The sequence below is a fragment of the Acanthochromis polyacanthus genome, chromosome 6 (assembly GCF_021347895.1).
Source record: "Acanthochromis polyacanthus isolate Apoly-LR-REF ecotype Palm Island chromosome 6, KAUST_Apoly_ChrSc, whole genome shotgun sequence".
In the NCBI taxonomy this organism is placed as follows: domain Eukaryota; kingdom Metazoa; phylum Chordata; class Actinopteri; family Pomacentridae; genus Acanthochromis; species Acanthochromis polyacanthus.
Window position 1 is genome coordinate 6,142,601 of NC_067118.1, and position 22,453 is coordinate 6,165,053.

At 37.4% G+C, this 22,453-nt stretch overlaps 1 protein-coding gene across 1 annotated transcript; it reads right to left on the reverse strand.

The window, feature by feature from the left end:
* Positions 1-278: 278 nt before the first annotated feature.
* fam50a (family with sequence similarity 50 member A) lies at positions 279-20,455 on the reverse strand. Its single transcript, XM_022209466.2, has 13 exons — positions 20,193-20,455; positions 18,922-19,006; positions 18,733-18,832; positions 16,122-16,246; positions 14,231-14,307; positions 13,491-13,557; positions 11,154-11,215; positions 10,977-11,053; positions 9,692-9,746; positions 9,450-9,498; positions 7,523-7,593; positions 5,839-5,949; positions 279-507 (listed from the first exon to the last, which is right to left on the reverse strand). The coding sequence occupies exons 1-13, from the start codon at positions 20,301-20,303 to the stop codon at positions 499-501; spliced, it is 999 nt and encodes a 332-aa protein (XP_022065158.1). The 5' UTR covers positions 20,304-20,455; the 3' UTR covers positions 279-498.
* Positions 20,456-22,453: the final 1,998 nt, after the last annotated feature.

The following is a 22,453-nucleotide window of genomic DNA, read 5'->3' on the forward strand; positions in this document are numbered from 1 at the left end:
AAACTGAAAAACTTCAAAGCTGGAAGTTTCCCAACACAAAGAAGCACGTCGAGGAGGTTAACATCAGAGTGACTGATGTTCGGCAATTAAGTAGTCTCTGCAAAAACAGTGATCTGTTTAGTGTGTAAGTAAGCGTTTCAGTTGAAAGACCTGATCAGGATTTGGACTCTGGTTGTGTATTTGCCTCAGAGTGGTTTGGCTGACAGCGACCAGCGGGGAGGATGCACTCGATCTGCTCCTTATGTGAACCGAACTGATCAAAAGTTTCCGTCAGTGAGTCACATTCAGGCTCCTTTTATTCAGCACAGATGCTCCAACATGTTTGTGATTTATGGGCTATTTACACATGGACTACAACAGGAGGGAAAACAGTCGTTCAGACACAAAGTAAAGTCATCATCCGGTAGTTTCTCACATCTTGAAAAAAACGACGATAACGAAAGATGAGGTGGAACATAAAGACGTCGGGGGTTCCACGGACTGACGAAGACGGAGGTTTCACCGGATCTGGAAAACAAAGAAAATATGACGTTACTCAACAGAATTAAATGCCCCAGCTAAATCCAGCTATAATTCAAGGAATGCGTCTGTCTGGTCTTTGGATATCAACAACTGCATCCATGATCCACTTCAAACGTGGTGGGCGACCCAAGGAAGGTCAGTGTTGGGTTTGAAGCAGATAGGATGGCTTTTGGGGGGCCTTCAGTCTGGTTTTGGCAGACTTTAGGTGAAGTCCCTGATGTAACTGGGCTATTGATTAAAAAGTCAGAGGTCAAAGCCCCAGTAGCACCAAGCTGCCACAGTGGGGACCTCGAACCCCTTTGATCCCTAACAAGCTGGGACATGCGAAAACAGAATTTCCCCTTGCAGGATCAATAAAATACATAAAATAAATAAACACAGGCAAGAATCCAGAAGGAACCTCCATGTGTGAACATTCAGTTTAACCAGAGACGGCTGGCACTGCATTGTGTGAGTAGCAGAAGTCGCTGAAAACAAAATGTAAGAAAACAGGTAAGGAAGGCAGTGTGATTAGTGAAAGCTGTGGAGAAAAAAAAGTTTTTGGATGTCTTGGCTTTAAAAAAATTACATAAAAAGCAAACAGAGTTGCTTTTGTTCTAAAAACCTGGCTGGATATGCTGGAATTTCCTAGACAATAAGGGACTACCAACAGTGATCTGATCCCAGGAGCAGCGTCGTCTGAACTACGACTGACCTGCCGGATGTTACTGTCTTTGTTGGAGGATCCAAAAAAGTTAAAATGAGCCTCCTTTTCCACAAAATTTCTTGTGTTTTCTTTCCTGAGGTTTTAGTATGAGCTGTTCCTCTTCTTCACATTTCTACAAGTGGAATCGACTTAAGGTCTTAATTTATTTGATTAAGAAGCATCTAATTGTGCTTCCTCATCAGGACTCAAAACTGAAATGGCTCTGATGGAATTCTACGATGATACCATCTATAAAGTCTCCACATGTAGCTCCATCCATCCCTTAACTACAGCGTAAAAAGACCAGCTGACCTTCAACTCAGCTCAAACATGGTAAAACCCGTAAAAGCATTTTAATCTCTACTACTATGCTGTCTATAAAGTCTCCACGTATACCTCCATTCATCCCTTAACCTTAAACTCCACTCAAACACTGTAGAACCTCTCAGGATTGGTTCCTTTGGTTTAGTACATTTGAAACCTCAAAGCCTGAATGTGTGTTTTCGACACTGTGACAGGTCTTTTCTAGTACTGGAATCTAAATGCCCTAAATAATCTAATTAAAGGAGCATCTGATGTTCTTTTCTTATCAGAACTCTACGACTATAATATCTATAAAGTCTCCATGTATACCTCCAACCATCCCTTAACTGCAGCTAAAACACACCAGCTCACCTTTAACTCAGTTCAATCACTGTAAAAGAATTAGAATTTCTATGACTATGCTATCTATAAAGTCTCTACATATACCTCTGTCCATCCCTTCACCTTCGACTCCACTCAGACACTGTAAAACCACTCAGGATTGGTTCCCTTGGTTTGGTCTATTTGAAACCTCAAAGCCTGAATGTGTTTTTGACATTGCTATTAGTACACTGCAGTTTTAAGGTGGAAATCATCAGCGATGCCTTTCACTGCTTGTTTCACTCATAAAGTGGTAGAAAATGCCATCTGCATGTGTGTGGCTTTGTTTTATTCATTTAATTGCTCATTATTTGCGTTCATTAGTGTGAAAGCAGAACTATTATTAAACTTTAATACAGTTTGAGGAATGTGGCTCCTTCAGATCTTTCTATAATAAACCAAAGATCTTGATTTTCTCTGGGTGTTTCTTGTGACAGAGCTTCATCTACAATGCTAGCTAGTTAAAAAAACACCATATGGTCATGTTAACAAGGTAAATAAACAACTTGATTTTCACTAAAGGGGGCATTTAAGAGAAATCAGAAGGTTTTTGAACCATAAGACGTGCTAGTAAGACACCTGAAGAACTAAACAGATCTTAAAATGTGCCTGCTATGTCCCCTTGATGTGAATAATCCATATTAGACCTTTGTGTTCCAGATGCATCCCATCCTTCACTCTAATTTGGCCCAAATGTTGCCCAACTGGCTGATTTATAGACAAAAACAACCATGTGAAATCCACATTTGGACTCAGTTCACTTGTCAGGAACTCATTTTAAGTTGTCATGCAGTGACGGAAACGAACTAATGAAATGTGTGGCATTTTTTAAAAATTTATTCCCATTTTATTGTGGCAGTCTTTGTAGAAGACACTTAAAAAGATGATCTCATTTCCTAAACTCGCAGTTATCTCATCTTGAAATATCAACGCCACCCATGCCTTTTCCAAACCGCACTTCTCCAAAGAGAAGTTCCAATCTGATGTTCGATCATAAATCAGAGCAGCTCTTCTGTTAACTTTTAGCTGCAGACATCTGGACGGACTTTCGGCATTTCCCGGCGTGCCTGTGCAGGACTAAGTTGGCAGCTCCACCCTGAAAGGAAACACGCTCTCCAACTACTACTACTGGCAGCATCTCGCACGCCAAGGTGATCGTTAAAGTTTTCACTTCCACTCGCTCAGGGAAAACCCTTCAAATCTAATGCAGTCCCATCCAACAGCTCTGCCATGGGATCCACTTTTATGAAGTGTCTGGATGTTCAGTTTCTGTCATAAAACTTGATGATTCTACTTCATGCTGATTATTGGGGTCAAAGTAGATGGTGGGTCGCGTTACATTTACGACTTCCTGCTATTTTATCCCCTCAACTATGTTCATAATGTGGACATCTTTCAAAAAGCAGAATTAACACCTTTTATACAACGTCAACAAACACTAAAAACAACTTCTGAGTAAAAGTGGAATTTACTGCAGAGCTGTTGTGTTGAATTTTATTTGACTTCACACATATTCTGGGTAAACATGCGTAAAAAGACTCATTAGTGTTTATTTTTCAAAATGAAAAAAAACTGTGGAAAATCTGCTCTCAGAGTTACGATCCAACACAACAAAGCTTTGGAACTCTTTCCACTATCAACCTTTGAAAACTACAGGCCGGCTTTTACCACAAATCATCCTGATGGGAAGAAAACAGAGACTCTAACGCAGACGCCACTCGTGCCAACAGATTGTGCTCTGCTCTGAATTCGCTTTGACTTCCAATTTTCTTGGAGGTATAAGACCCATTGTTCTAGTCTGACTCTCCATGGGGCAAAAACATGGAATCAGGAGACTTTGAAAGCACATTACATCAATAAATTATATCCCGAAACTTCAAGATTCATATTTTGCATGTGGTGAAATCGTTGCCAATTTATTGACAGTTTATTTTAGATTTTACAAGCAGACTTTGGTCAACAACGTGAAAAACTCTCTCACTTGGACTCGTACAAGTTTTAATATTCCACCGATATCTCTGTCTTCATGGACTTTGGCTCGGTTTAAGAAGCTCTGTTTCCTCTTTATTTCTGGCGTATTAACAGAACTTTCTAATTGCTTTGGGTCCTCTGCTCCATTTGTCTTTCTGATGACATTATTTGGATCTCTGCTCCCTGAAATTCTTGTTCTCTTTCCCACCAACAGTGCCGAGTTATGCAATAAGAAGACTTTAAGGGGCGTTGATTGTTGCTCATGGATCGTCACTGAAAGGAGACGTTAATCAAGCTGAAACAAGCAACACGGACCTATTTATTGATTTTACTGAAATAAAGCGATTAAAACAGCTTTAAAGCTTCAAAGTTGAGCTGCAATGACAGGCATGTTGAGTGCTAACTGGGAGGGAAACTCAAACTGTGATGGTTAGAAATGTTTACCTGCATGACCTGCTAGGAGATGATCGTAATAAAATAAATACACAGAAAAATGGCTCAAAAAATACAACGGCTTAAAAATGAACACATTAGTGGTGCTGTGCAAAAAGACACATTTTCCAGGAGGTTAAAATATTTTAAAACTAGACTTGCTGCTTGATTAAGAAGGTCCACATACACTACTGTTCAACAGTTTGGGGTCACTTAGAAATGTCCTTATTTTTGAAAGAAAAGCAACTTTGTTTTTCAGTGAAAATAACATTAAATGAATCATAAATCCAGTGTAGACATTGTTAACATGCTAAATGACTATTCTGGCTGGAAACAGCTGGTTTTTAATGGAATATCTCCATAGGGGTACAGAGGAACATTTCCAGTAACCATCACTCCTGTGTTCTAATGCTTTTATTCATGTGCAGTTATGTTAGCACGTGAATAAAAGTATGAGCTTTTGTGGAAGACATGAAATTGTCTGAGTGACCCCAAACTTTTGAACAGTAGTGTATTTTTGAGTCATTTTGGCTTTTTTTTTTGTAGTTTTAAACACATTTTCGACAATTTTTAGCATTCTTCTGTCACTTGGGGCTATTTTCTGAGTGACTTTTAACATGTTTTGACTCGTTATTTTAGTAATTTTCTTTACTTTTAACCCTTTAAGCTGCAGTCAATTCCAGCCATTTTCAGTACAAAAAATCGCTAATATTCTATTTGTAAATAAAAATATGACGAGAAATACAGAGAATATTGGACGCGCATCGCGAGGTACATTTCCTTGAAAACGACCGATTCGTGGATCATATACCGACTTCAGGACACGTTTTGGACAAAATATGTTACTGGCTTGTGTTGTCTGGATGTCCAAGGTTGGATTATGGCCGTTTTTTGTGGAATATTTTCATCTGTGTGTAAAAATGAACCCGGAAATGTGAGTCGCGCTGTGTACGTTGAAGCCGTGTACAGAGAACGGATGGATGGATATTCGTTGTTTGTCGGGCAAATGTGTTTTTCTCACCCGCTGTGGTAATCACATCTGAAAGTGGTTTATACCGGCGGATTCATGAGAATCTAAGCTTTCCATCGGCGTATAGTGTTTGTATAATCGCGTTTGAGATCTGCATAAGCAATTTGCTAAATGTCTGAAACTTCAAAGTGTTAAAGTGTACCACAGGCAGGACACTGAAGCGCAACGGGTTAAGTTCATTCTGCAGCTCAGATTGACTCTCGTCTCCACCTGAGCTTGAGTGCTGACCAGCATTAAAACCTTCAAAGCTTGAAGTTTCACAGCACCAAGAAGCATGTTGAGGAGGTTAAACTGAGGTAAGAAGTCACCCAGAGGGACTGATCAGAGATAAGTGGTGATTTTAGTCTTTGGTAATGTGCTGCTAAGTATGAATATTGTCAATCTCTGGAACGCTGGTGATGAGTTAGCTATGAAAGACACACACTTGGTGTTTTTGAGTTCAAAGCCCAGACTGGATTGAACCGCCCGTAAAGCAGTCCTCCTATGAGGACTGCTGGAATTTAGAGAGTCTCACCGTATATTTGTCCCATTTCTTCTCAGGATCGTATGGCTCCCAGCGACTAGCCGGGAAGATGTGCTTGTTCTTCTCGTACCAGCTCCTCAGCACGACTTTACCTGCGTGAGACTGGAGGCACAACAGCACAACTGCAATAAATCTGACAAGGATGTACATTTCAGAAATTCATATTTTAATGTTTAGCGCCTGAATCAGACAATACAATTCAGATTTGGCTGGTTTTCTTTAGATCTGACCTGACTGTGGAATCTTCAATTCTGTATACAGGGTGTCCATAAAGTCTCTTTACAATTTTAAGAATTTATTACAAAGGCAGTTGATAAGATATCTTAACCAGATTTATTTTATTGTAATCAGTTTTATTAAAGCTTGCAATCACATTGAAATTGTGTGTTTTAGGTATCCTCACATGGAGCAACAATACGCTAATCGTGTGGAAGCATCTAAGTAGCAACATTGTTACTTTGTACACCAACAGATAGTCCAAACTAAATTTTCGCCAACAACACCTAAAAGAAGAGAACATTGGGTGTTTAATGAAGAAGGCTAATAGGTTGTTGAAAAGGGGCTTAGAATCCGCAAAACAGCCTTCTATTATGATCTTAAAAAGAAAATACAGCATTGTTTGACCAAGAACCTCAAAGAAAGAGGCAGAATATGCGGTCTAATTATCAAAGCTGAAGATATTCAGCTGTTTTTATGCTTGAAATCTTTACTATCATTATACCTACAAACTTCTACGGGTATTTTTCACTTTAAAGTTAATGGAGGTTCATGTACTATTAAATTCGGGCTAAAGTCTCATGAATTTTAAGCCTTTTAAAGACATTTAATTGTTAAAATTCAAACAAATTGCTGGGCGCCCGTATAGCTGAACGGGTTAAGCGGGCGACCCATGTACAGGGGCTGGTCTCCGACGCAGCAGCCCGGATTCGATTCCTTCCCACGGCCCTTTGCTGCATGTCTTCCCCCCAATCTTCTTCTCCCCCGTTTCCTGTCTACCTTCACTGCCGCTATCAAAAAAGGGCAAAAAATAAAATATTTGAAAATTCAAACAAATTGCAAGCTGAGATATTCCCTCTTGTACAGAAAAAAGTGTAAAGACATGAGGAAAATGCTGAAGCTACTGAGGTAGAATCTATTTTTGGGCACAAACAGTCAACAGGAAAGAGGTGGTTAAGGTGAAGAGGAGGGTTACAACGCTGATGCATCATCCTGGCATTCCTGCGCTTCCATCGTCGACTGTTGGCACAAACAGCAGCCAAACAAGTCGGCAGGGCGAGTAGCATTTCAGCGGGCGGTGAAAGGATTAGTACACGGTGTAGCTGACACCGTTTAGCCGATCGCTATGTGGTATGCTAATGTGACCGCCGAGATAATTAGCTTGCAGGAAGTACGATCTTATGTGGGCGGCTGGTTTAATAAACTGAAAGCATGTCGGTGTTTATTTTAGTGGAACTATCTAAGTAGCTAAGAGTAACATTTAGACCGGATTAACATTAAGACTCGAGCAGAAAGTCTCTTAAATGAGATGACAGCCCAGATGTTAGCATCTGTTGACACCTTTTTAGGACGTTTCAACACCAAATAACTCTAGAATTCAATTTGGAGACCATCTGTTGAGTGTTTTTTTTTTTTACTGTTTTAGTTTGTTGTGGCACATTAAAACCCAACGCCTAACCTCATCTTTCTCCACTGTGGCGTCGTTCACCAGTCGGATGTCATCGTGGACGTCGAAGCTGAACAGAGGCCCTGAGGGGAAAAAGATTCAACTGAACCATAAGAACTGAATCACATAATTACAAGAAAACAATGTCAGAATAACGAAATAACACACAACAGATTGAGGGGGCAGGAAATGAAACTGAACTCTTGGTGTTTTGAAGATTTTTGTCAGTTTCAAAGCAATTAAGTGATACATTTTCCATAACTCATTTTGTGAGTTAATCTGCTGAACTTAACTGTCTTAAATTTAACCACAACTAAAAGGCAAGAATCATGTTGCAGCTCATAGTTGGAGTGTTCACATGTCTTTGCAAAACCACTAAATACGTCACTGCATTGTCCAGAAAGTGTTTCTAATGTTCTGTTTAACATCAGTTAAGGTGGAGAAGCATAAGACCACTGGGAAAAATTCAACATCAGCATTACAAAAGTAACTTTGTGCAAAAAATGGAAGGTAAAATGCATCTTAAAAGAGCATTTCCTTCAGTGACAGAAGTATTGCACAAATACTGACCAAACTGTCAAACATGAAACTGTTAGGAGCTCATCCCTCTCAGTCCCACTCATTGGGATTTTACTGGCAACTCTGTTTCGTCCTCGTCTGCACCACAGTAAATCTATCCAGGAATTAGTCTGATTCATAAACCCTGTAAGTGTTTTCAACCACATCTCCATTCCAGATGTGGACCACCTAGCCTGTTCTAAGCCTGATTAAAACCTGTGGATTAACTCACTATGCACAAAACAAGAACACAAAAAGTATAGAAAGGTACATTCAACAACATTCAATTTAAAACTTTCGTCTTGGTGCAACAGAATCATCGCTACTCTGAGGGTGTCAACAGAAACTGAAAATGCTGGAGTTTTTGAGCTGACGACATCAAATTAAACTTTGTCAGAGTTGACTTTTGAAGCTGTTTATATTGGATTTTTGTGAGTGTAGAAACCAATACAGGAGGTCCTCGACTTACAGCAGAGTTCTGCTGCTACGGATCGATGTAAGTTGACTTTCACCATGAGTCGGAACTCCAGTGAAAATATAAACAAAGCCGTTATGTGCATCTAGATATCGATCAGTTCTTTGGAAAAGTCATAAATACCAACAACTTTCATGCGTATACGAATCATTTTACTAGAAGACAACAGAATATTGTAACGGACTGATATTGTTGTTGATGTTGAGGTCTCAATGTTTTCGTTCAGTTCCAGATTTACCTAATGCCAGTGAAAGTGCCATGTTTAGTTAGCTCACCTCTGATTGGCTGAGAGTCAGCAGTAGAGAGAGCTGGGATAGGTGGCTAATTCTGGAGCTAAGTTATGGGGTTTTTCTCGAAATTTAGGCGCTGGCTACGGCCCACAGTAGCCTGTGTGAAGGTTCAACAAACCACCAGTGAACCAGATAAAGTCTCGCTCATTCATCACAGAAAGTTGCTACAATATGTTGACCAATTTTTATAACTTGACTGATGTTCTGTGTTTTGCCCTTTTACAAGTATTTTATTCTGTTTAATTTCACTTCTATAGAGACGGCATTCCTTTTCTTTGAAGCACCAGAAGAGTCTGACTTGTGGTTGGGAGTCCTAATGAAGGGCAAAAACTTCGTGAATGTAGCACAATCCAAGGTGGAGTACAACCAGAGAATGGAAACATATTCTATGTTGCCGTGATTTCTGATCAATAACTACTAAACAAATGCTGCATTTCTAACAATAACATATGGGGGAATGAGCAGCCTTGGAGGAGGACTGTGCTCTCTGAGTGCTTTTCTTGTACTGGATTGCACCAGGTCTCTAAGAGTGTGTTGTGTAGAACCAGTGTTTAGGGTTGAAACCATAAAACAGACGCTGTACTTCGCTGCTGGTAAGGTGCTGATGCTCACTAACCAGATTTTCCTCTGGCTTTGGTTACGATGAAGTCATAAAAACTGTGGTGCTGAAAGAGACAAAGATAAAGAACCTCACAAGTGATAAAAACACAAGTTGAACAGAGTTTGAGCTTCTGTTTTTGACCCACATCTGATGTGTTGCAATGAAGTGAAACAAATCAAAACAAAGTGAAAACAGTTTATTTATGCACATATTATTCATTTATACACAGTTTGGCTGTGTTTTGTTTGTGCACTTACATGTGGGATAATCAGATCTTCTTTGATGTACATCAGCTGCTCTACTCCAGCAGACCTGCACAGTGGAGACAATACAACACAGTACAATGACTTTATTGTAAAGCTGAGTGAAACCATTCCACTTTAAAGCTTCTTTGTCAGATTTGAATATTTGGGACATTGGCGACCCCTAGTGGCAGCATCAGGGAAACACAGCAGCAGGCAAGGAACTTAACCCTCGTCCTTGTCCTGTGGGTCAAAACTGACCTATAAGTTTGAAAATGTGGAAAAAAAAATATTTTCACAGTGAAACTTCTGATGTCCACATTTTCAATATTTTTGGAAAATCTTTGAACATTTTGTGGTGGAAAAAGAAATGTTAAAAATGTTTCTTTAAGAACATTCACATAAAAATCAACCAAAATCCAGCGAATTTCACTGGATTTTGGTTGATTTTTTGTGAATGTTCTTAAAGAAAATATCAGAAGTTTTACTGATACATATGTAATCACTTTAGATATTTTTAGGATTTTTTTGGAAGATTTTTACTCATTTTTAAAAATTATTAACAAGAATTCTCTTGCCACATTTGGGGGATTTTTAAAAAAAAAAAACAAACAAACCTTTATGGGAAACTTTTAAGGAATTATTGGAATCTTCTTCCTAAAGATTTTTCAAATTTTCAGAAGTTTGCTGAATTTTTGGATTTTTTTCCAGACAAGGAAACAATATTTTTTGGTGCCCGTAAATGAGGACAACAGGAAGGTTCAAGGTGGTGAAAATCCATTTTTTGTGTTCTGTATGCATTCAAAACTTAAGAAATGTAAAAATAAAAACCTATGAGGTTGCGAAAACGTTTATTTACGGCCATTTTAGACGCATACACAGTTTTACAAACAGGATTCTTCTCAATTTCTAAGCTGAAGAAAGTTGTGAAGCTAAATAAATAATCCAGCTTCCTTCAGGTGGCAATGTCTAACACTGCTAACCTTATTTAAAGCCAAATAAAACATATTGTAATATAATATTTCCTCCATTCGGAGTGAAAATTACTTAAATTGCCTGTAAAAGTTGGAGACTATTTGCTTTAAATAACTTACATGCACCTTGTTTTGCTTTAATAAAGGGTTGATTTCAGTCTTAACCCCCAAATAACAGGAAGACATCAATTCTTTTGTTGGTTCCCTACGCATCTGTTTGGAAATATCGTCTTCCTTTGCTCTCAAACAACAGAAAGTAGGAAAGAAGACGTAAAAAGAGCAAGATTAAGTGTCATTACTGTGTGTTATTTTCAGTCTGAACTCACCTGAGCTCACTGAAGTCCTTCCTGAGGACCTCCAGAGCTCTCTGCAGGAAGTTCTGGATGGTGTTTCCCTTCTTCATCTGCAGGAGAAACGAACAAGGATCAAGGTTGACTGGAGATGTGAGGAGAAAAGTGGATTTCTCCGTTAATACCCTGTTACTGGTTTTCCACATGGTTTACCTTGACAGTTTTACGATGTCCAGATCCGTCCCAGTAACTGAACGTGATCTCGATCTCCTCACCTGAAGACAAACAGACTCCTTAATATTCTAAGAGAAGAATGGAAAAATCTAAAGACAGGACGTCCCTAAAGTCTGGACACAGAAAATATCATTAAATATACAATAGCTATAGAACAGTAGTATAGGTCAACTTTAACTCATTTAGAGCAACTTTAATACCGAGCAACTTTAACTCATTTGGAGCAACTTTAATACAGAGCAACTTTAATATAAAGCAACTTTAATATAGAGCAACTTTAGCTCATTTAGAGCAACTTTAACATAGAGCAATTTTAGCTAATATAGAGCAACTTCAACATAGAGAAACTAACTAATATTGTAACTGTAATATAGAACAACTTTAATACAGAGCAACTTTAATATAAAACAACTTTAACTCATTTAGAGCAACTTTAACTAATATACAGCAACTTAAATAATAGAGCAACTTTAAAATAGAGCAACTTTAATATAAAGCAACTTTAACTCAGAGCAACTTTAACTAAAAAAGAGCAACTTTAATAGAAAGCAACTGTAATGTAGAGCAACTTTAACATAGAACAACTTTAGCTAATATAGAACAACTTTAGCTAATATACAGTAACTGTAATATAGAGCAACTTTAATATAAAGCAACTTTAACTCATTTAGAGCAACGTTAACTAATATAGAGCAACTTAATATAGAGCAACAATAAAATAGAGCAACTTTAGCTAATATAGAGCAAGTTTAAAATAAAGCTACTTTAGCTAATATAGAGCAACTTTAAAATAGAGCTAATATAGAGGAACCTTAACATAGAGAAACTTTAGCTAATATAGAGCAACTTTAAAATAGAGCAACTTTAATATAAAGCAACTTTAACTCAGAGCAACTTTAACTAAAAAAGAGCAACTTTAATGTAGAGCAACTTTAACATAGAACAATTTTAGCTAATATAGAACAACTTTAGCTAATACACAGTAACTGTAATATAGAGCAACTTTAATATAAAGCAACTTTAACTCATTTAGAGCAACGTTAACTAATATAGAGCAACTTTAATATAGAGCAACAATAAAATAGAGCAACTTTAGCTAATATAGAGCAAGTTTAAAATAAAGCAACTTTAGCTAATATAGAGCAACTTTAAAATAGAGCTAATATAGAGGAACCTTAACATAGAGAAACTTTAGCTAATATAGAGCAACTTTAGCTAATATAGAGCAACTTTAAAATAGAGCTAATATAGAGGAACCTTAACATAGAGAAACTTTAGCTAATATAGAGCAACTTTAGCTAATATAGAGCAAGTTTAAAATAAAGCAACTTTAGCTAATATAGAGCAACTTTAAAATAGAGCTAATATAGAGGAACCTTAACATAGAGAAACTTTAGTTAATATAGAGCAACTTTAACATAAAGCAACTTTAACTCATTTAGAGTAACGTTAACTAATATGGAGCAACTTTAATATAAAGCCACTTTAACTCATTTAGAGCAACTTTAACTAATATAGAGCAACTTTAATATAGAGCAACAATAAAATAGAGCAACTTTAGCTAACATAGAGCAACTTTAACAGAGAGAAACTTTAGCTAATATAGAGCAACTTCAATATAGAGCAACTTTAGCTAACATAGAGCAACTTTAACAGAGAGAAACTTTAGCTAATATAGAGCAACTTCAATATAGAGCAACTTTAGCTAATATAGAGCAACTTTAACATAGAGAAACTTAAGCTAATATACAGCAACTTTAATATAGAGCAACTTTAGCTAATGTAGGGCAACTTCAACTTATTTTAGAGCAACCTTAGCTAATATAGAGCAACTTCAGCTAATATAGAGCAACTTTAATATAGAGCAACTTTAGTATACAGCAACTTCAGCTAATATAAAGACACTTTAACTCATTTTAGAGCTATTTTATGGAATATAGAGCAACTTTAATATAGAGAAACTTTAGCTAAAATACAGTAATTTTAATATAAAGCAATTTTTGTTCATATACAGCAAGTGTAATATAGAGCAACTTTAACTAATTTAGAGCAACTTTAATATAGAGCAACTTTAGCTAATATAGAGCAACTTTAGCTAATATAGAGCAACTTTTGCTAATTTAGAGCAACTGTAATTAATATAGAGCAACTTTAACTAATATAGAGGAACTTAAATATTGAGCAACTTTACTTTAGAGCAACTTTAACTCATTTTAGAGCAACTTTAATCGATGTACACTTCTGTTCAAAAGTTAGCTGTCACTTAGAAATGTCCTTATTTTTAGACAGTTTAATGTTTGTAATCGTGGAACTCACTCTTGATCTTCTCCTGCTTTAACTCCCACTCCTGCCGAAGCTCCTCTCTGAGACGATTCTCCTCCTCCTGAACGTGACACAGAATCAATTCAAAGGTTTATTTTGACAGACATCATTGCTATTCAGAAGAACAAACCACACATACTTAACATCTGAAAATAGAAGCTTTGACAGACAGCTTCATCGCTGTATAAACATAAAGCCTGTAAGAACAGCAACACAGCTTCCATGGAAGAGGTTATATCAGGTTAATCTCTGCAATCCAACAACAGAGGGCTTTTTTGAGAACTTAAATGTTTATGGAACACCTGGGTAACAAGGTATTTAGGAGTCACTTCTTACCCGAAGTAGTGCTTAATTTAAAGCTGCCACTAACAGATATTTTATCATTCATTCTAAAGCACACTCACCATTTCACTCTGTTATATTTGGATCAACTGTCCTCGTAAAATGCAGTATAAGGATAGGTTATTACTGTGGCCAAAATTAGGTATTTCCGGATAATCTGTGATGGTAAATTATTGATTTAATATTGATAAACGTTTGTTAGAATTAACTGCAGTAAAAACATGGCACAAATGTAGATTTGGTTTGGTTTGTGTGTTGTTCTACAGACGAAGTAGAGACTTTTTACAGCTGAATCTGCAGTGTGAGATCAGCTAAAACAAACCCTGTGGACATATGTAAAACATAAATGACTGCTGCCTGGTCCAGTAAAGAATCGTACTCATCAACCTCACCTCTCTGTCTCGATCAGGAAGGAAACTTGTGTCCACATCTGGATTTTTCCCAAGTTTTTTCTTCTTAACGGGAGCATCTATGAGAAAAAGTCACATATGATGAAAAAGCTGAATTTCCTCAGTATTTCTACATACACACAATCTGTGCAATAATAATAATAGTAACCTATCAGTATTTTGCATTTATTTTAAAAATCTGGGCAATAATGTTATTTTTCAGAATTCGCACATAGGTACAGTTTGGTCTATTCGTATTTTTATACTTCATTCCTTAAATGTTTGCTGGTGTAACACTGTAAATTTCCCAATAAGGGTTCTCTAATCTTATCTTATTGTTAAGGGACATATCATACTTTCTTTCTTAAATAAGTGCAAATAAAGAGGGGAAAAACAAAAACAGGACAGTTTTACCACTATGAACAGCGACTTTGTGGCATCTCTACATGGTGGTGACAAGACCTCAGGTGGATTTTATTACTTTTTCTTTCTTTTGTCCAAACAGACCTACTAGCATGCTGCTCATGCTAAACCTTACGCATCGACCGTAGAGGCAAAGCATGGCTAGCTGTTTCCCCCTACTACCAGTCTTTTATGCTAATGCCAAGCTAACCACCTCCTGTAGCTGTACATGCAGGTAAAAGTGGTATTAAACTTGTCAAGATTGCAAATAAACAGGTTCCTTTAAGCTCTGCAAACTGCCTGGAATCTAAAATACTCACCAGGAGAAACTATATACTAATCATGTACAGTGAAAAAAGCATTGTAGCAAGAAATTAACCGATGAAATGCTTCATAAAATTGTAATTTTGATGCAAAACAACAAATCGACGTAGTGAAAATGTTTATTTCTACAGCAAACATTCCTATTCAGAAGAACAAACTACACTTTAAAGCACGGCCAGCTGTCTCTCCCTGCTACCGATCTTTATGCTAACGTTAAGCTAACTATGTCCTTTCGGACTAGCTTAACATTTAACAAATTTTTATCAGTCAAGACAGTAAATAAGCAGGTTTTCATTCAAGATCTATAAAATCTTGGTGATGTAAAACACTCAAACGAAACAGCAATGCTCTAATCATGCATAGTACTTAGCCTTTTAATTATTAAACATGCAACATATCCTGGTTAAAAACATTTTTAAAATTCCCACTAAATGGCCAAAACAATAGTTTACATCACCATTACTTTGTACACGTAAAGCCAACAGATAATCCAACCTAAATTTTCACTAACAACACCTCAAAAAAGAGAACGTTGGGTTCTTAATGAAGGAAGATACGGCTAAATGATTGTTGCTAACTAGCGTAGAATCAGCAAAACAGCCGTCAGGTATGACCATTAAAAGAAAATACAGTAATGTTCCAACAAGAACCGCTGGTCACAGTGGTCAACCTAGAATTATTTTAAAAGTTTTGGGTCGTTCCTCGCTGCTTCCAGTCTTTTATGCTAATGCTAAGCCAACCATTTCCTGTAGCTGTATATGCAGATATAAGTGGTATTAAACCTGTCAAGACAGCAAATAAACACTTTAAGATGTTTAACTCTTCCTTTAAGCGCTATAAACTGCTGGGGATCTAAAATACTCACATAGAGCAACAACACACTAATCATGTACAGTGAAAAAGCATCGATGCAAGAAATTAATCAAACAAATACTTCATAAAGTGTATTTGTGAAGTCATTTTAAAGCAAAAACACATGTATTCCTGCACAAGGACTCTGGATTTCCTCATAAAATTACTGCACAACCTGTTTAAATGTTCACATTTTCAATTTAGTAATACATTTCTGACTTGGAGCAACTCTGACTGACAGACTGAAGTCAAACAAAACACACAAATCTAAAGGAGAAGGAACAGCAAAGACCTTAAAATGATCCTGAATACTTACAGTCCGGCTCTTCCTCCTCGTTTTCCTCCTCCTCCTCCTCCTCGTCTTCGGGGTTAAAAGATAAACTGGCTATCTTCCTCTTCTGCTCCTCCTTCCTCTTCTTCTCTTTCTGCTTCTCCAGTTTCCTGCGAACAGAAGAAACAAATAATGAGCCATTAAAAAAAAACTCAAAAAAACATTTCCAGCAGCAGATCTCAAAAACTGAACCAGCGCCCAGAAAAACAAACCGCTGATCCGACCGTCGACACTTTGTGTTGACATATTTGGTGGGAAATGTCGGGTTGGGCACCACTTAAAGGCATTTCTTTCATTTTAGTTTTTATTTTCCATAATCCCAGCAGCTCTATGGAGGTGTAATCCCTGAAGGCAAAGATATGTAATTTCTTTTCAACGACAAATCAAGACTTCATGATCGATTCTGCACCAAGAAGAGCATTAATCCATCAACAGCAGACTGTTTGCCTGCTATCACCTCATTTAATCACCTCACTTTTGGCAGAAAAGAGAGATTTATTAATCTCCTATCATTCCATTTGGGTTTTTGCACGTTACTGCTGGTTGGAGTGTTAAAAAAATCCTTTTTAGTTGGAAAAACTCTGCAGAAAGTGACTTTATTTAACATGTAAGCTGCTGGTATTACTTTAGTGTATGTTTATTATGTTCTATGTTACGTTTTACTGCACAGCTACCTTCATTAGGGTCAGAGCACACGCCAGGACCGGAGACAAAATTTGCTTTTTTAGGGGCATGCCATACATGTGTACCAAAATGGCTCTATAGCGCCCCCTGGAATGTTCTGAAAATTCAGGCCCCGGACCTCGTTTTACCGAGAGCTATGAAATTCAGTACACATATGTAACTTGTCGGGATGCACCAAAAAGTCTCTTGCACTAATACCCAAAACCCAACAGGAAGTCGGCCATTTTGAATTATGATTCATATTTTGTACAATTTTGCACCATTTTTGGACATTTTCAAAAGCTATAAACTCAAACAGCGCAACTCCGAGAGAGTTCAAATTTGTCCAGGATGTCCACCAGGTGTTCAAAAGATACCAAAACGCTCCACAAAAGTTTGAGGGTGTGGAAATCAGCAGAATGCAGCCATTTTAAATGTCTCGCCATCAAACAGGAAGTGTTGTCAAACTAGCCTAAACATGCTCCAATCTGCCTGAAACTTTACATGTATGATCAGAGTCCAGCCCTGATCACATCCACAGGCCGATACACACTCTCTGTCGCAGCGACAGCTGGGCCGCAAGGATGCGTGGACGCCAGTGCTGCTTGCAGCTTTAATTTTATATGTTTTTAGTATCACACGTCTTTTTGATTCTAATGCACCGAGCAGGAACGGCACTCCAAATCTCACATCGTGAATAAAATGACAAGAAAAGCCTAAAAGGCGTGATAGAAAACATGATGAAGAACTACAACAAGAAACCATCAAAATATTGACTGCTCTACAGACGTTAAAAAGAAGAAGTTAAAAACCTAAATTGTTTTGAAGACACAATCATGACCATTTCTAAATGGTGTAGGACAATGCTAAGCTAATTAAATAAAGCAATAATACAGCGGTGATACAACATATATTTGTGAAATCACACTATTAAACAAATCCTAAAAAAGTAGAATATTTGAGTATTGGGTCATTTTGGTAGAATTTAGTTTTGTTTTTCTTGTAAACAATAAATAAAATATCATTTGTATTTGTTTCTGTCTGTCTAATGCAGCCACACCTTTTGAAACTCAAAAAAGTTTTTTTCTACAAATATTTCATGATAATATTTGAGATTGTGTGAAATTTTAAGGGTGTCTGAAAACTTTTTTCCCCCACCGCTGTAAATAAAAAACAGAAGAAAATAAGATCTTTCTGCAAATAATATCTGACACTAGAACAGGTCGGCCTTTCGTGGTTCAGGAGTATGGAATATCAGGAGTGCCACAATAAAATATAAATCGGTTAAAAATAAGGAATTAAATGTGTACACATAAAGATGAATAAATAAAGAATGAATAAAAAAATCTGTTGAAAAATAAAGAAATAAATGTGTATACAGAAAGAGGAATGAGAAAATGGAAAAGTAAAAGGAAACAACAAAGGGAAAAGGGAAAAGCAAAGACAAAATTTACCTTTATATTTATTTATTTATATATTTATTGATGCATTTACTGATTTATTTATTTGTCTTTATATTTACACATTTATTTCCTGATTTTTTAACAGATTTATATTATATTGTGGCACTTCTGTGATTCCATACAGGAGCAGCATCTAATAAGCATCAAGTTAAATATTTACAATGAAAAATAAACTCTGCATACAGCATGTTCTCAATTTCAGTCTTTGCGATTTACTAATTATAACGAGCTTTCACTTGTCACACTAAAATGCAAAAGGGACTGCTCTCGAGGAATAAAAACGACAAATCTTTAAAAAAAAAAAAAAAACTCTAGAAAGTTAGAAAAAACTATGTCACAATGTTGTAAATAATTTCAACATTTCAACCCGTGACTTTAATTCAAACAGTTAGTTGATCTGTGGACACCTCAGACTTAAGGTTTCCTAGATAAATAACTAAATCCATCATGTAATCGTGGGTTTAACTCACAGCTGGAGCTCCTTGGACTGCTCCTTCTTGGCCAGCTGTTTCTCCCTCTCCTTCACCAGAGCCTCCTGCTTGGCCTTCATGTCGTTCAGCGTCACCAGACCTGATTATCACATGAACAAATTAAAATAAAAACATGTAATTATTCATCAATCACTGCGATATTTCCTCTCAGGCTGCAGAGAAACTCACCCACGGTGCTGGACTTGAGCTCGGCCTCGACGGCGTCGTAGTGAGCTGAGAACTTCTTATCGATGTTGGACTTCACCATGTTGTCCTGAGAAAAAACAGTCACAGCACGGAAATGTTATTAATAATAACAAAGTTATACTAAAAACAAAGGTTTCTAACTAACAAGTTATGGGTTGAAAGGTTTATTCCAACCAAAATACTACTTTTCTTAGTTTTTACAGTTTGAAAAGGATTATTCCACCAAAACAGTCCTTTTTAATTAACAAGTTATGGATTTATGGGTTTAGTCCATCCAAAATACTATTTTCTGTACAAATATTCCACCTAAATAGTATTTTCCATCAAACCAGTTATGGTTTTAAGGGTGAATTCCACTCAAACTACAACTTTGTCTTGGTTCTTACAGTTTGAAAAGATTATTCCACCAAAATAGTACTTACTAACCAACAAGTTATAGTTTTCAGGGCTTTTTTTAACCCAATAAAAGTACTTTTTGTCCAAGTACTTACAGTTTTAAGGGCTTATTCCATCCAAATTGTACTTTTAAACCAATAAGCTATGGTTTAAAAGGTTCATTTCACCCAAAATACTACTTTCTGTGCGAGGACTTATAGTCTAAAAGGCATATTAACCCCAAATAGTACTTTTTAACCAACAAGTTGTGGTTTTAGTTGTTTATTCCACCCAAAATACTACTTTGTCTCAGTTCCTATAGTTTGAAACAGATTATTCCACCAAAATAGTACTGTTTAACCAAAGTTATAGTTTTAAGGGTTTATTCCATCCAAATTACTACTTTCTGTCCTAGTACTTGTAGTTTTAAAGGCGTATTTCGTGAAAACAGTACTTTAAAATTAACAATTTATTATTTTGAGGGTTTATTCCACGTTCTGTCCTACTACTGTTTGTTTTAGGCTTATTCCATTGAATGGTACTTACGTTCGAAAGGCTTATTTACCCCAAACATTACTTTCTAACTAAGAAGTTTTTTTGTTTAAATGTTTATTTCGTCTAAAACTGTACATAGGTCTCGTTTTGTCAGTATCTGTTAGTTGTCTTTGTAGTAAAGAAGTGGTTGCCATGTTATTGCCATGTTATCTAAAGTTAAATAAAGGTCCTACACCTGCTGTCCTTGAACGCACCTCCATCCCATCACCGTCACAGCTACATTCAATACCAGGTGAATGTTTAGACAAAAACAGCCTGTTAAAGAACTAAATCGTCTCCTTTAACACTAACATGGTGCAAGATAGAACTAAACCGTTACAGACCTCTGCTATCTTCTGTTTCAGCTGCTCCAGCTGCTCTCTTTCTTTCTCTCGTTTCTTCATGAGCTGCATCGCTCTTCCCGCCTCGCTAGCGGCTCCTTTGTACTGAGCCATGACGTTTATTTATTTTAGATTCACAAAAAGATACGAAAAATACGATGAACACCGACAAAAGGAGGTAAATCCTGATGTTACACTGAGATCTTTCCTGAAGTGAGCACGACAGCGAACTGTATCACAACAAGAAAAATGGCGACGGCGGCGCAGTGCATGCTGGGTAATTGCATGAAGTTCAGGAAACCTCGGAATTATGACATACATTTCTTATTTATTGTATTATTTCACGTTTTCTGTCTTCAAAATTATAATTATGAACGTTTAATTCAATATTAGTCAAATATGTAAACAAATTAGGCTATAAAATAAGCTATAATGTTTTAAAAATAAACATATATTGCTATGAAGTACATTCTAAATACTACAAAAAATATTACAATACTCAATCATTGCTTATAGTGCAATTTTCTTAATCCAGGTACCGGCATGGTTTTTATAATAATAATAATAATAATAATAATAATAATAATAATAATAATAATAATAATAATAATAATGATAATAATAAAACTATTCAGGCAGTGGCTTGATTAGAATTCAATTCCAAGCATTATTATTTATATTATTGTTGTTGTCATAAATATAATACTTATATTTTATTTGTAATTATATATAATTATAAAATTATTAGACAATAAAATAACATATTTAGGTTATATCTAAAATTCTTATTCGAATTAAATTAAAGTAATAATAGTATTAATCAAAATTAATAATCTAAATATAATCAGAATCAGAATCAGAATCAGTTTTATTGCCACGTACGTTTTTACACTTACAAAGAATTTTCTCTGGTGCTCCTGGTGCAAGTACAAATAAAATAGTAAGTAAAGAGATGTAAGGATTATAAAATAAAATAAACAATAGACAAGGTATATACAGTTACTACTCAGTGGTAATTAATATAGCTAACAGAGCTGATTTGCAGTGGCACAGGCAGTGTTTATCAGAGATGCAGAAGAAGAAGCTGTTCTTATGGCGAGAGGTTTTAGTCCTGATGGACCGCAGCCTCCTGCCTGAGGGGAGGGGTTCAAAAAGTTTGTGTCCAGGGTGAGAGGGGTCGGCCAAGATCTTGGCTGCACGCCTTATAGTCCTAGAGGTGTACAGATCCTGGAGGGATGGCAGGTTACATCCGATCACCTTCTCAGCAGAGCGGATGATGCGCTGCAGCCTGCTTTGTCCCGAGCGGTGGCTGCAGGGTACCAGACGGTGATGGAGGAGGAGAGGATGGACTCTAGTTCTAGGATGGACTCTCGTTCACTCAGTACGTGACCTGCCAGACCAGAGACAGTAAAACCCTGGACCTACTGTATGCAAACATCAAAGCATAGCATACAGCATACAGCTCCTCCCCCTTCCCCCCGCTGGGCCGCTCAGATCCCAACCTGGTGAGACTGCAGACCATTTACATACCAATGGTGAAAAAACAACCCCCCACCATAAGGTATGTGAAGAAGTGGTCTGACGAGGCTTCTGAGGTGCTGCAGGACTGCTTTGAGACCACAGACTGTGCAGTGTGGTCCACACGGGGAGGACATCAATGCACTGACTGACAATATCACGGACTACATTAACTTCTGTGCAGAGAACATCGTACCGACCAGGAAAGTACGGTGCTTCTCTAACAGCAAACCCTGGGTGACCCCAGAACTGAAGACCCTGCTGAAGGAGAAGAGGAGTGTTTTTGGATCTGGGGACAAAAAGGAGCTGAGGAGGGTGCAGAAGGAGATAAAGAAGAAGATCAGGGAGGACAAGGCTAGCTATAGGACCAAGATGGAATCTCACCTGAAGAACAATAACACAAGGGAGCTCTGGAAAGACCTGAGATCCATCTGTGGCTACAGCGGAGGCCATGAGAGGGGAGCAGGAGACCGGGAGTGGGCCAATGAGCTGAATCTGTTCTTTAACAGGTTTGACTCTGCTCCCACTCCTCCCCCCTCTCATCAAAGCACTGACCTGCTTCTTCTTCACACCAACAGCACCTCTCCTCCTCCCCCCATCCTCCACCACCTCTGGACTCCACACACAGCCCCACCACCTCTCCTTGTCTCACTCCCCACCACCACCACCACCATCACCCCCTCTCCTGTCATCCTCCTCAACCCCCAGCCTCTCCATAACAGCTGATCAGGTGAGAAGTGAGCTAA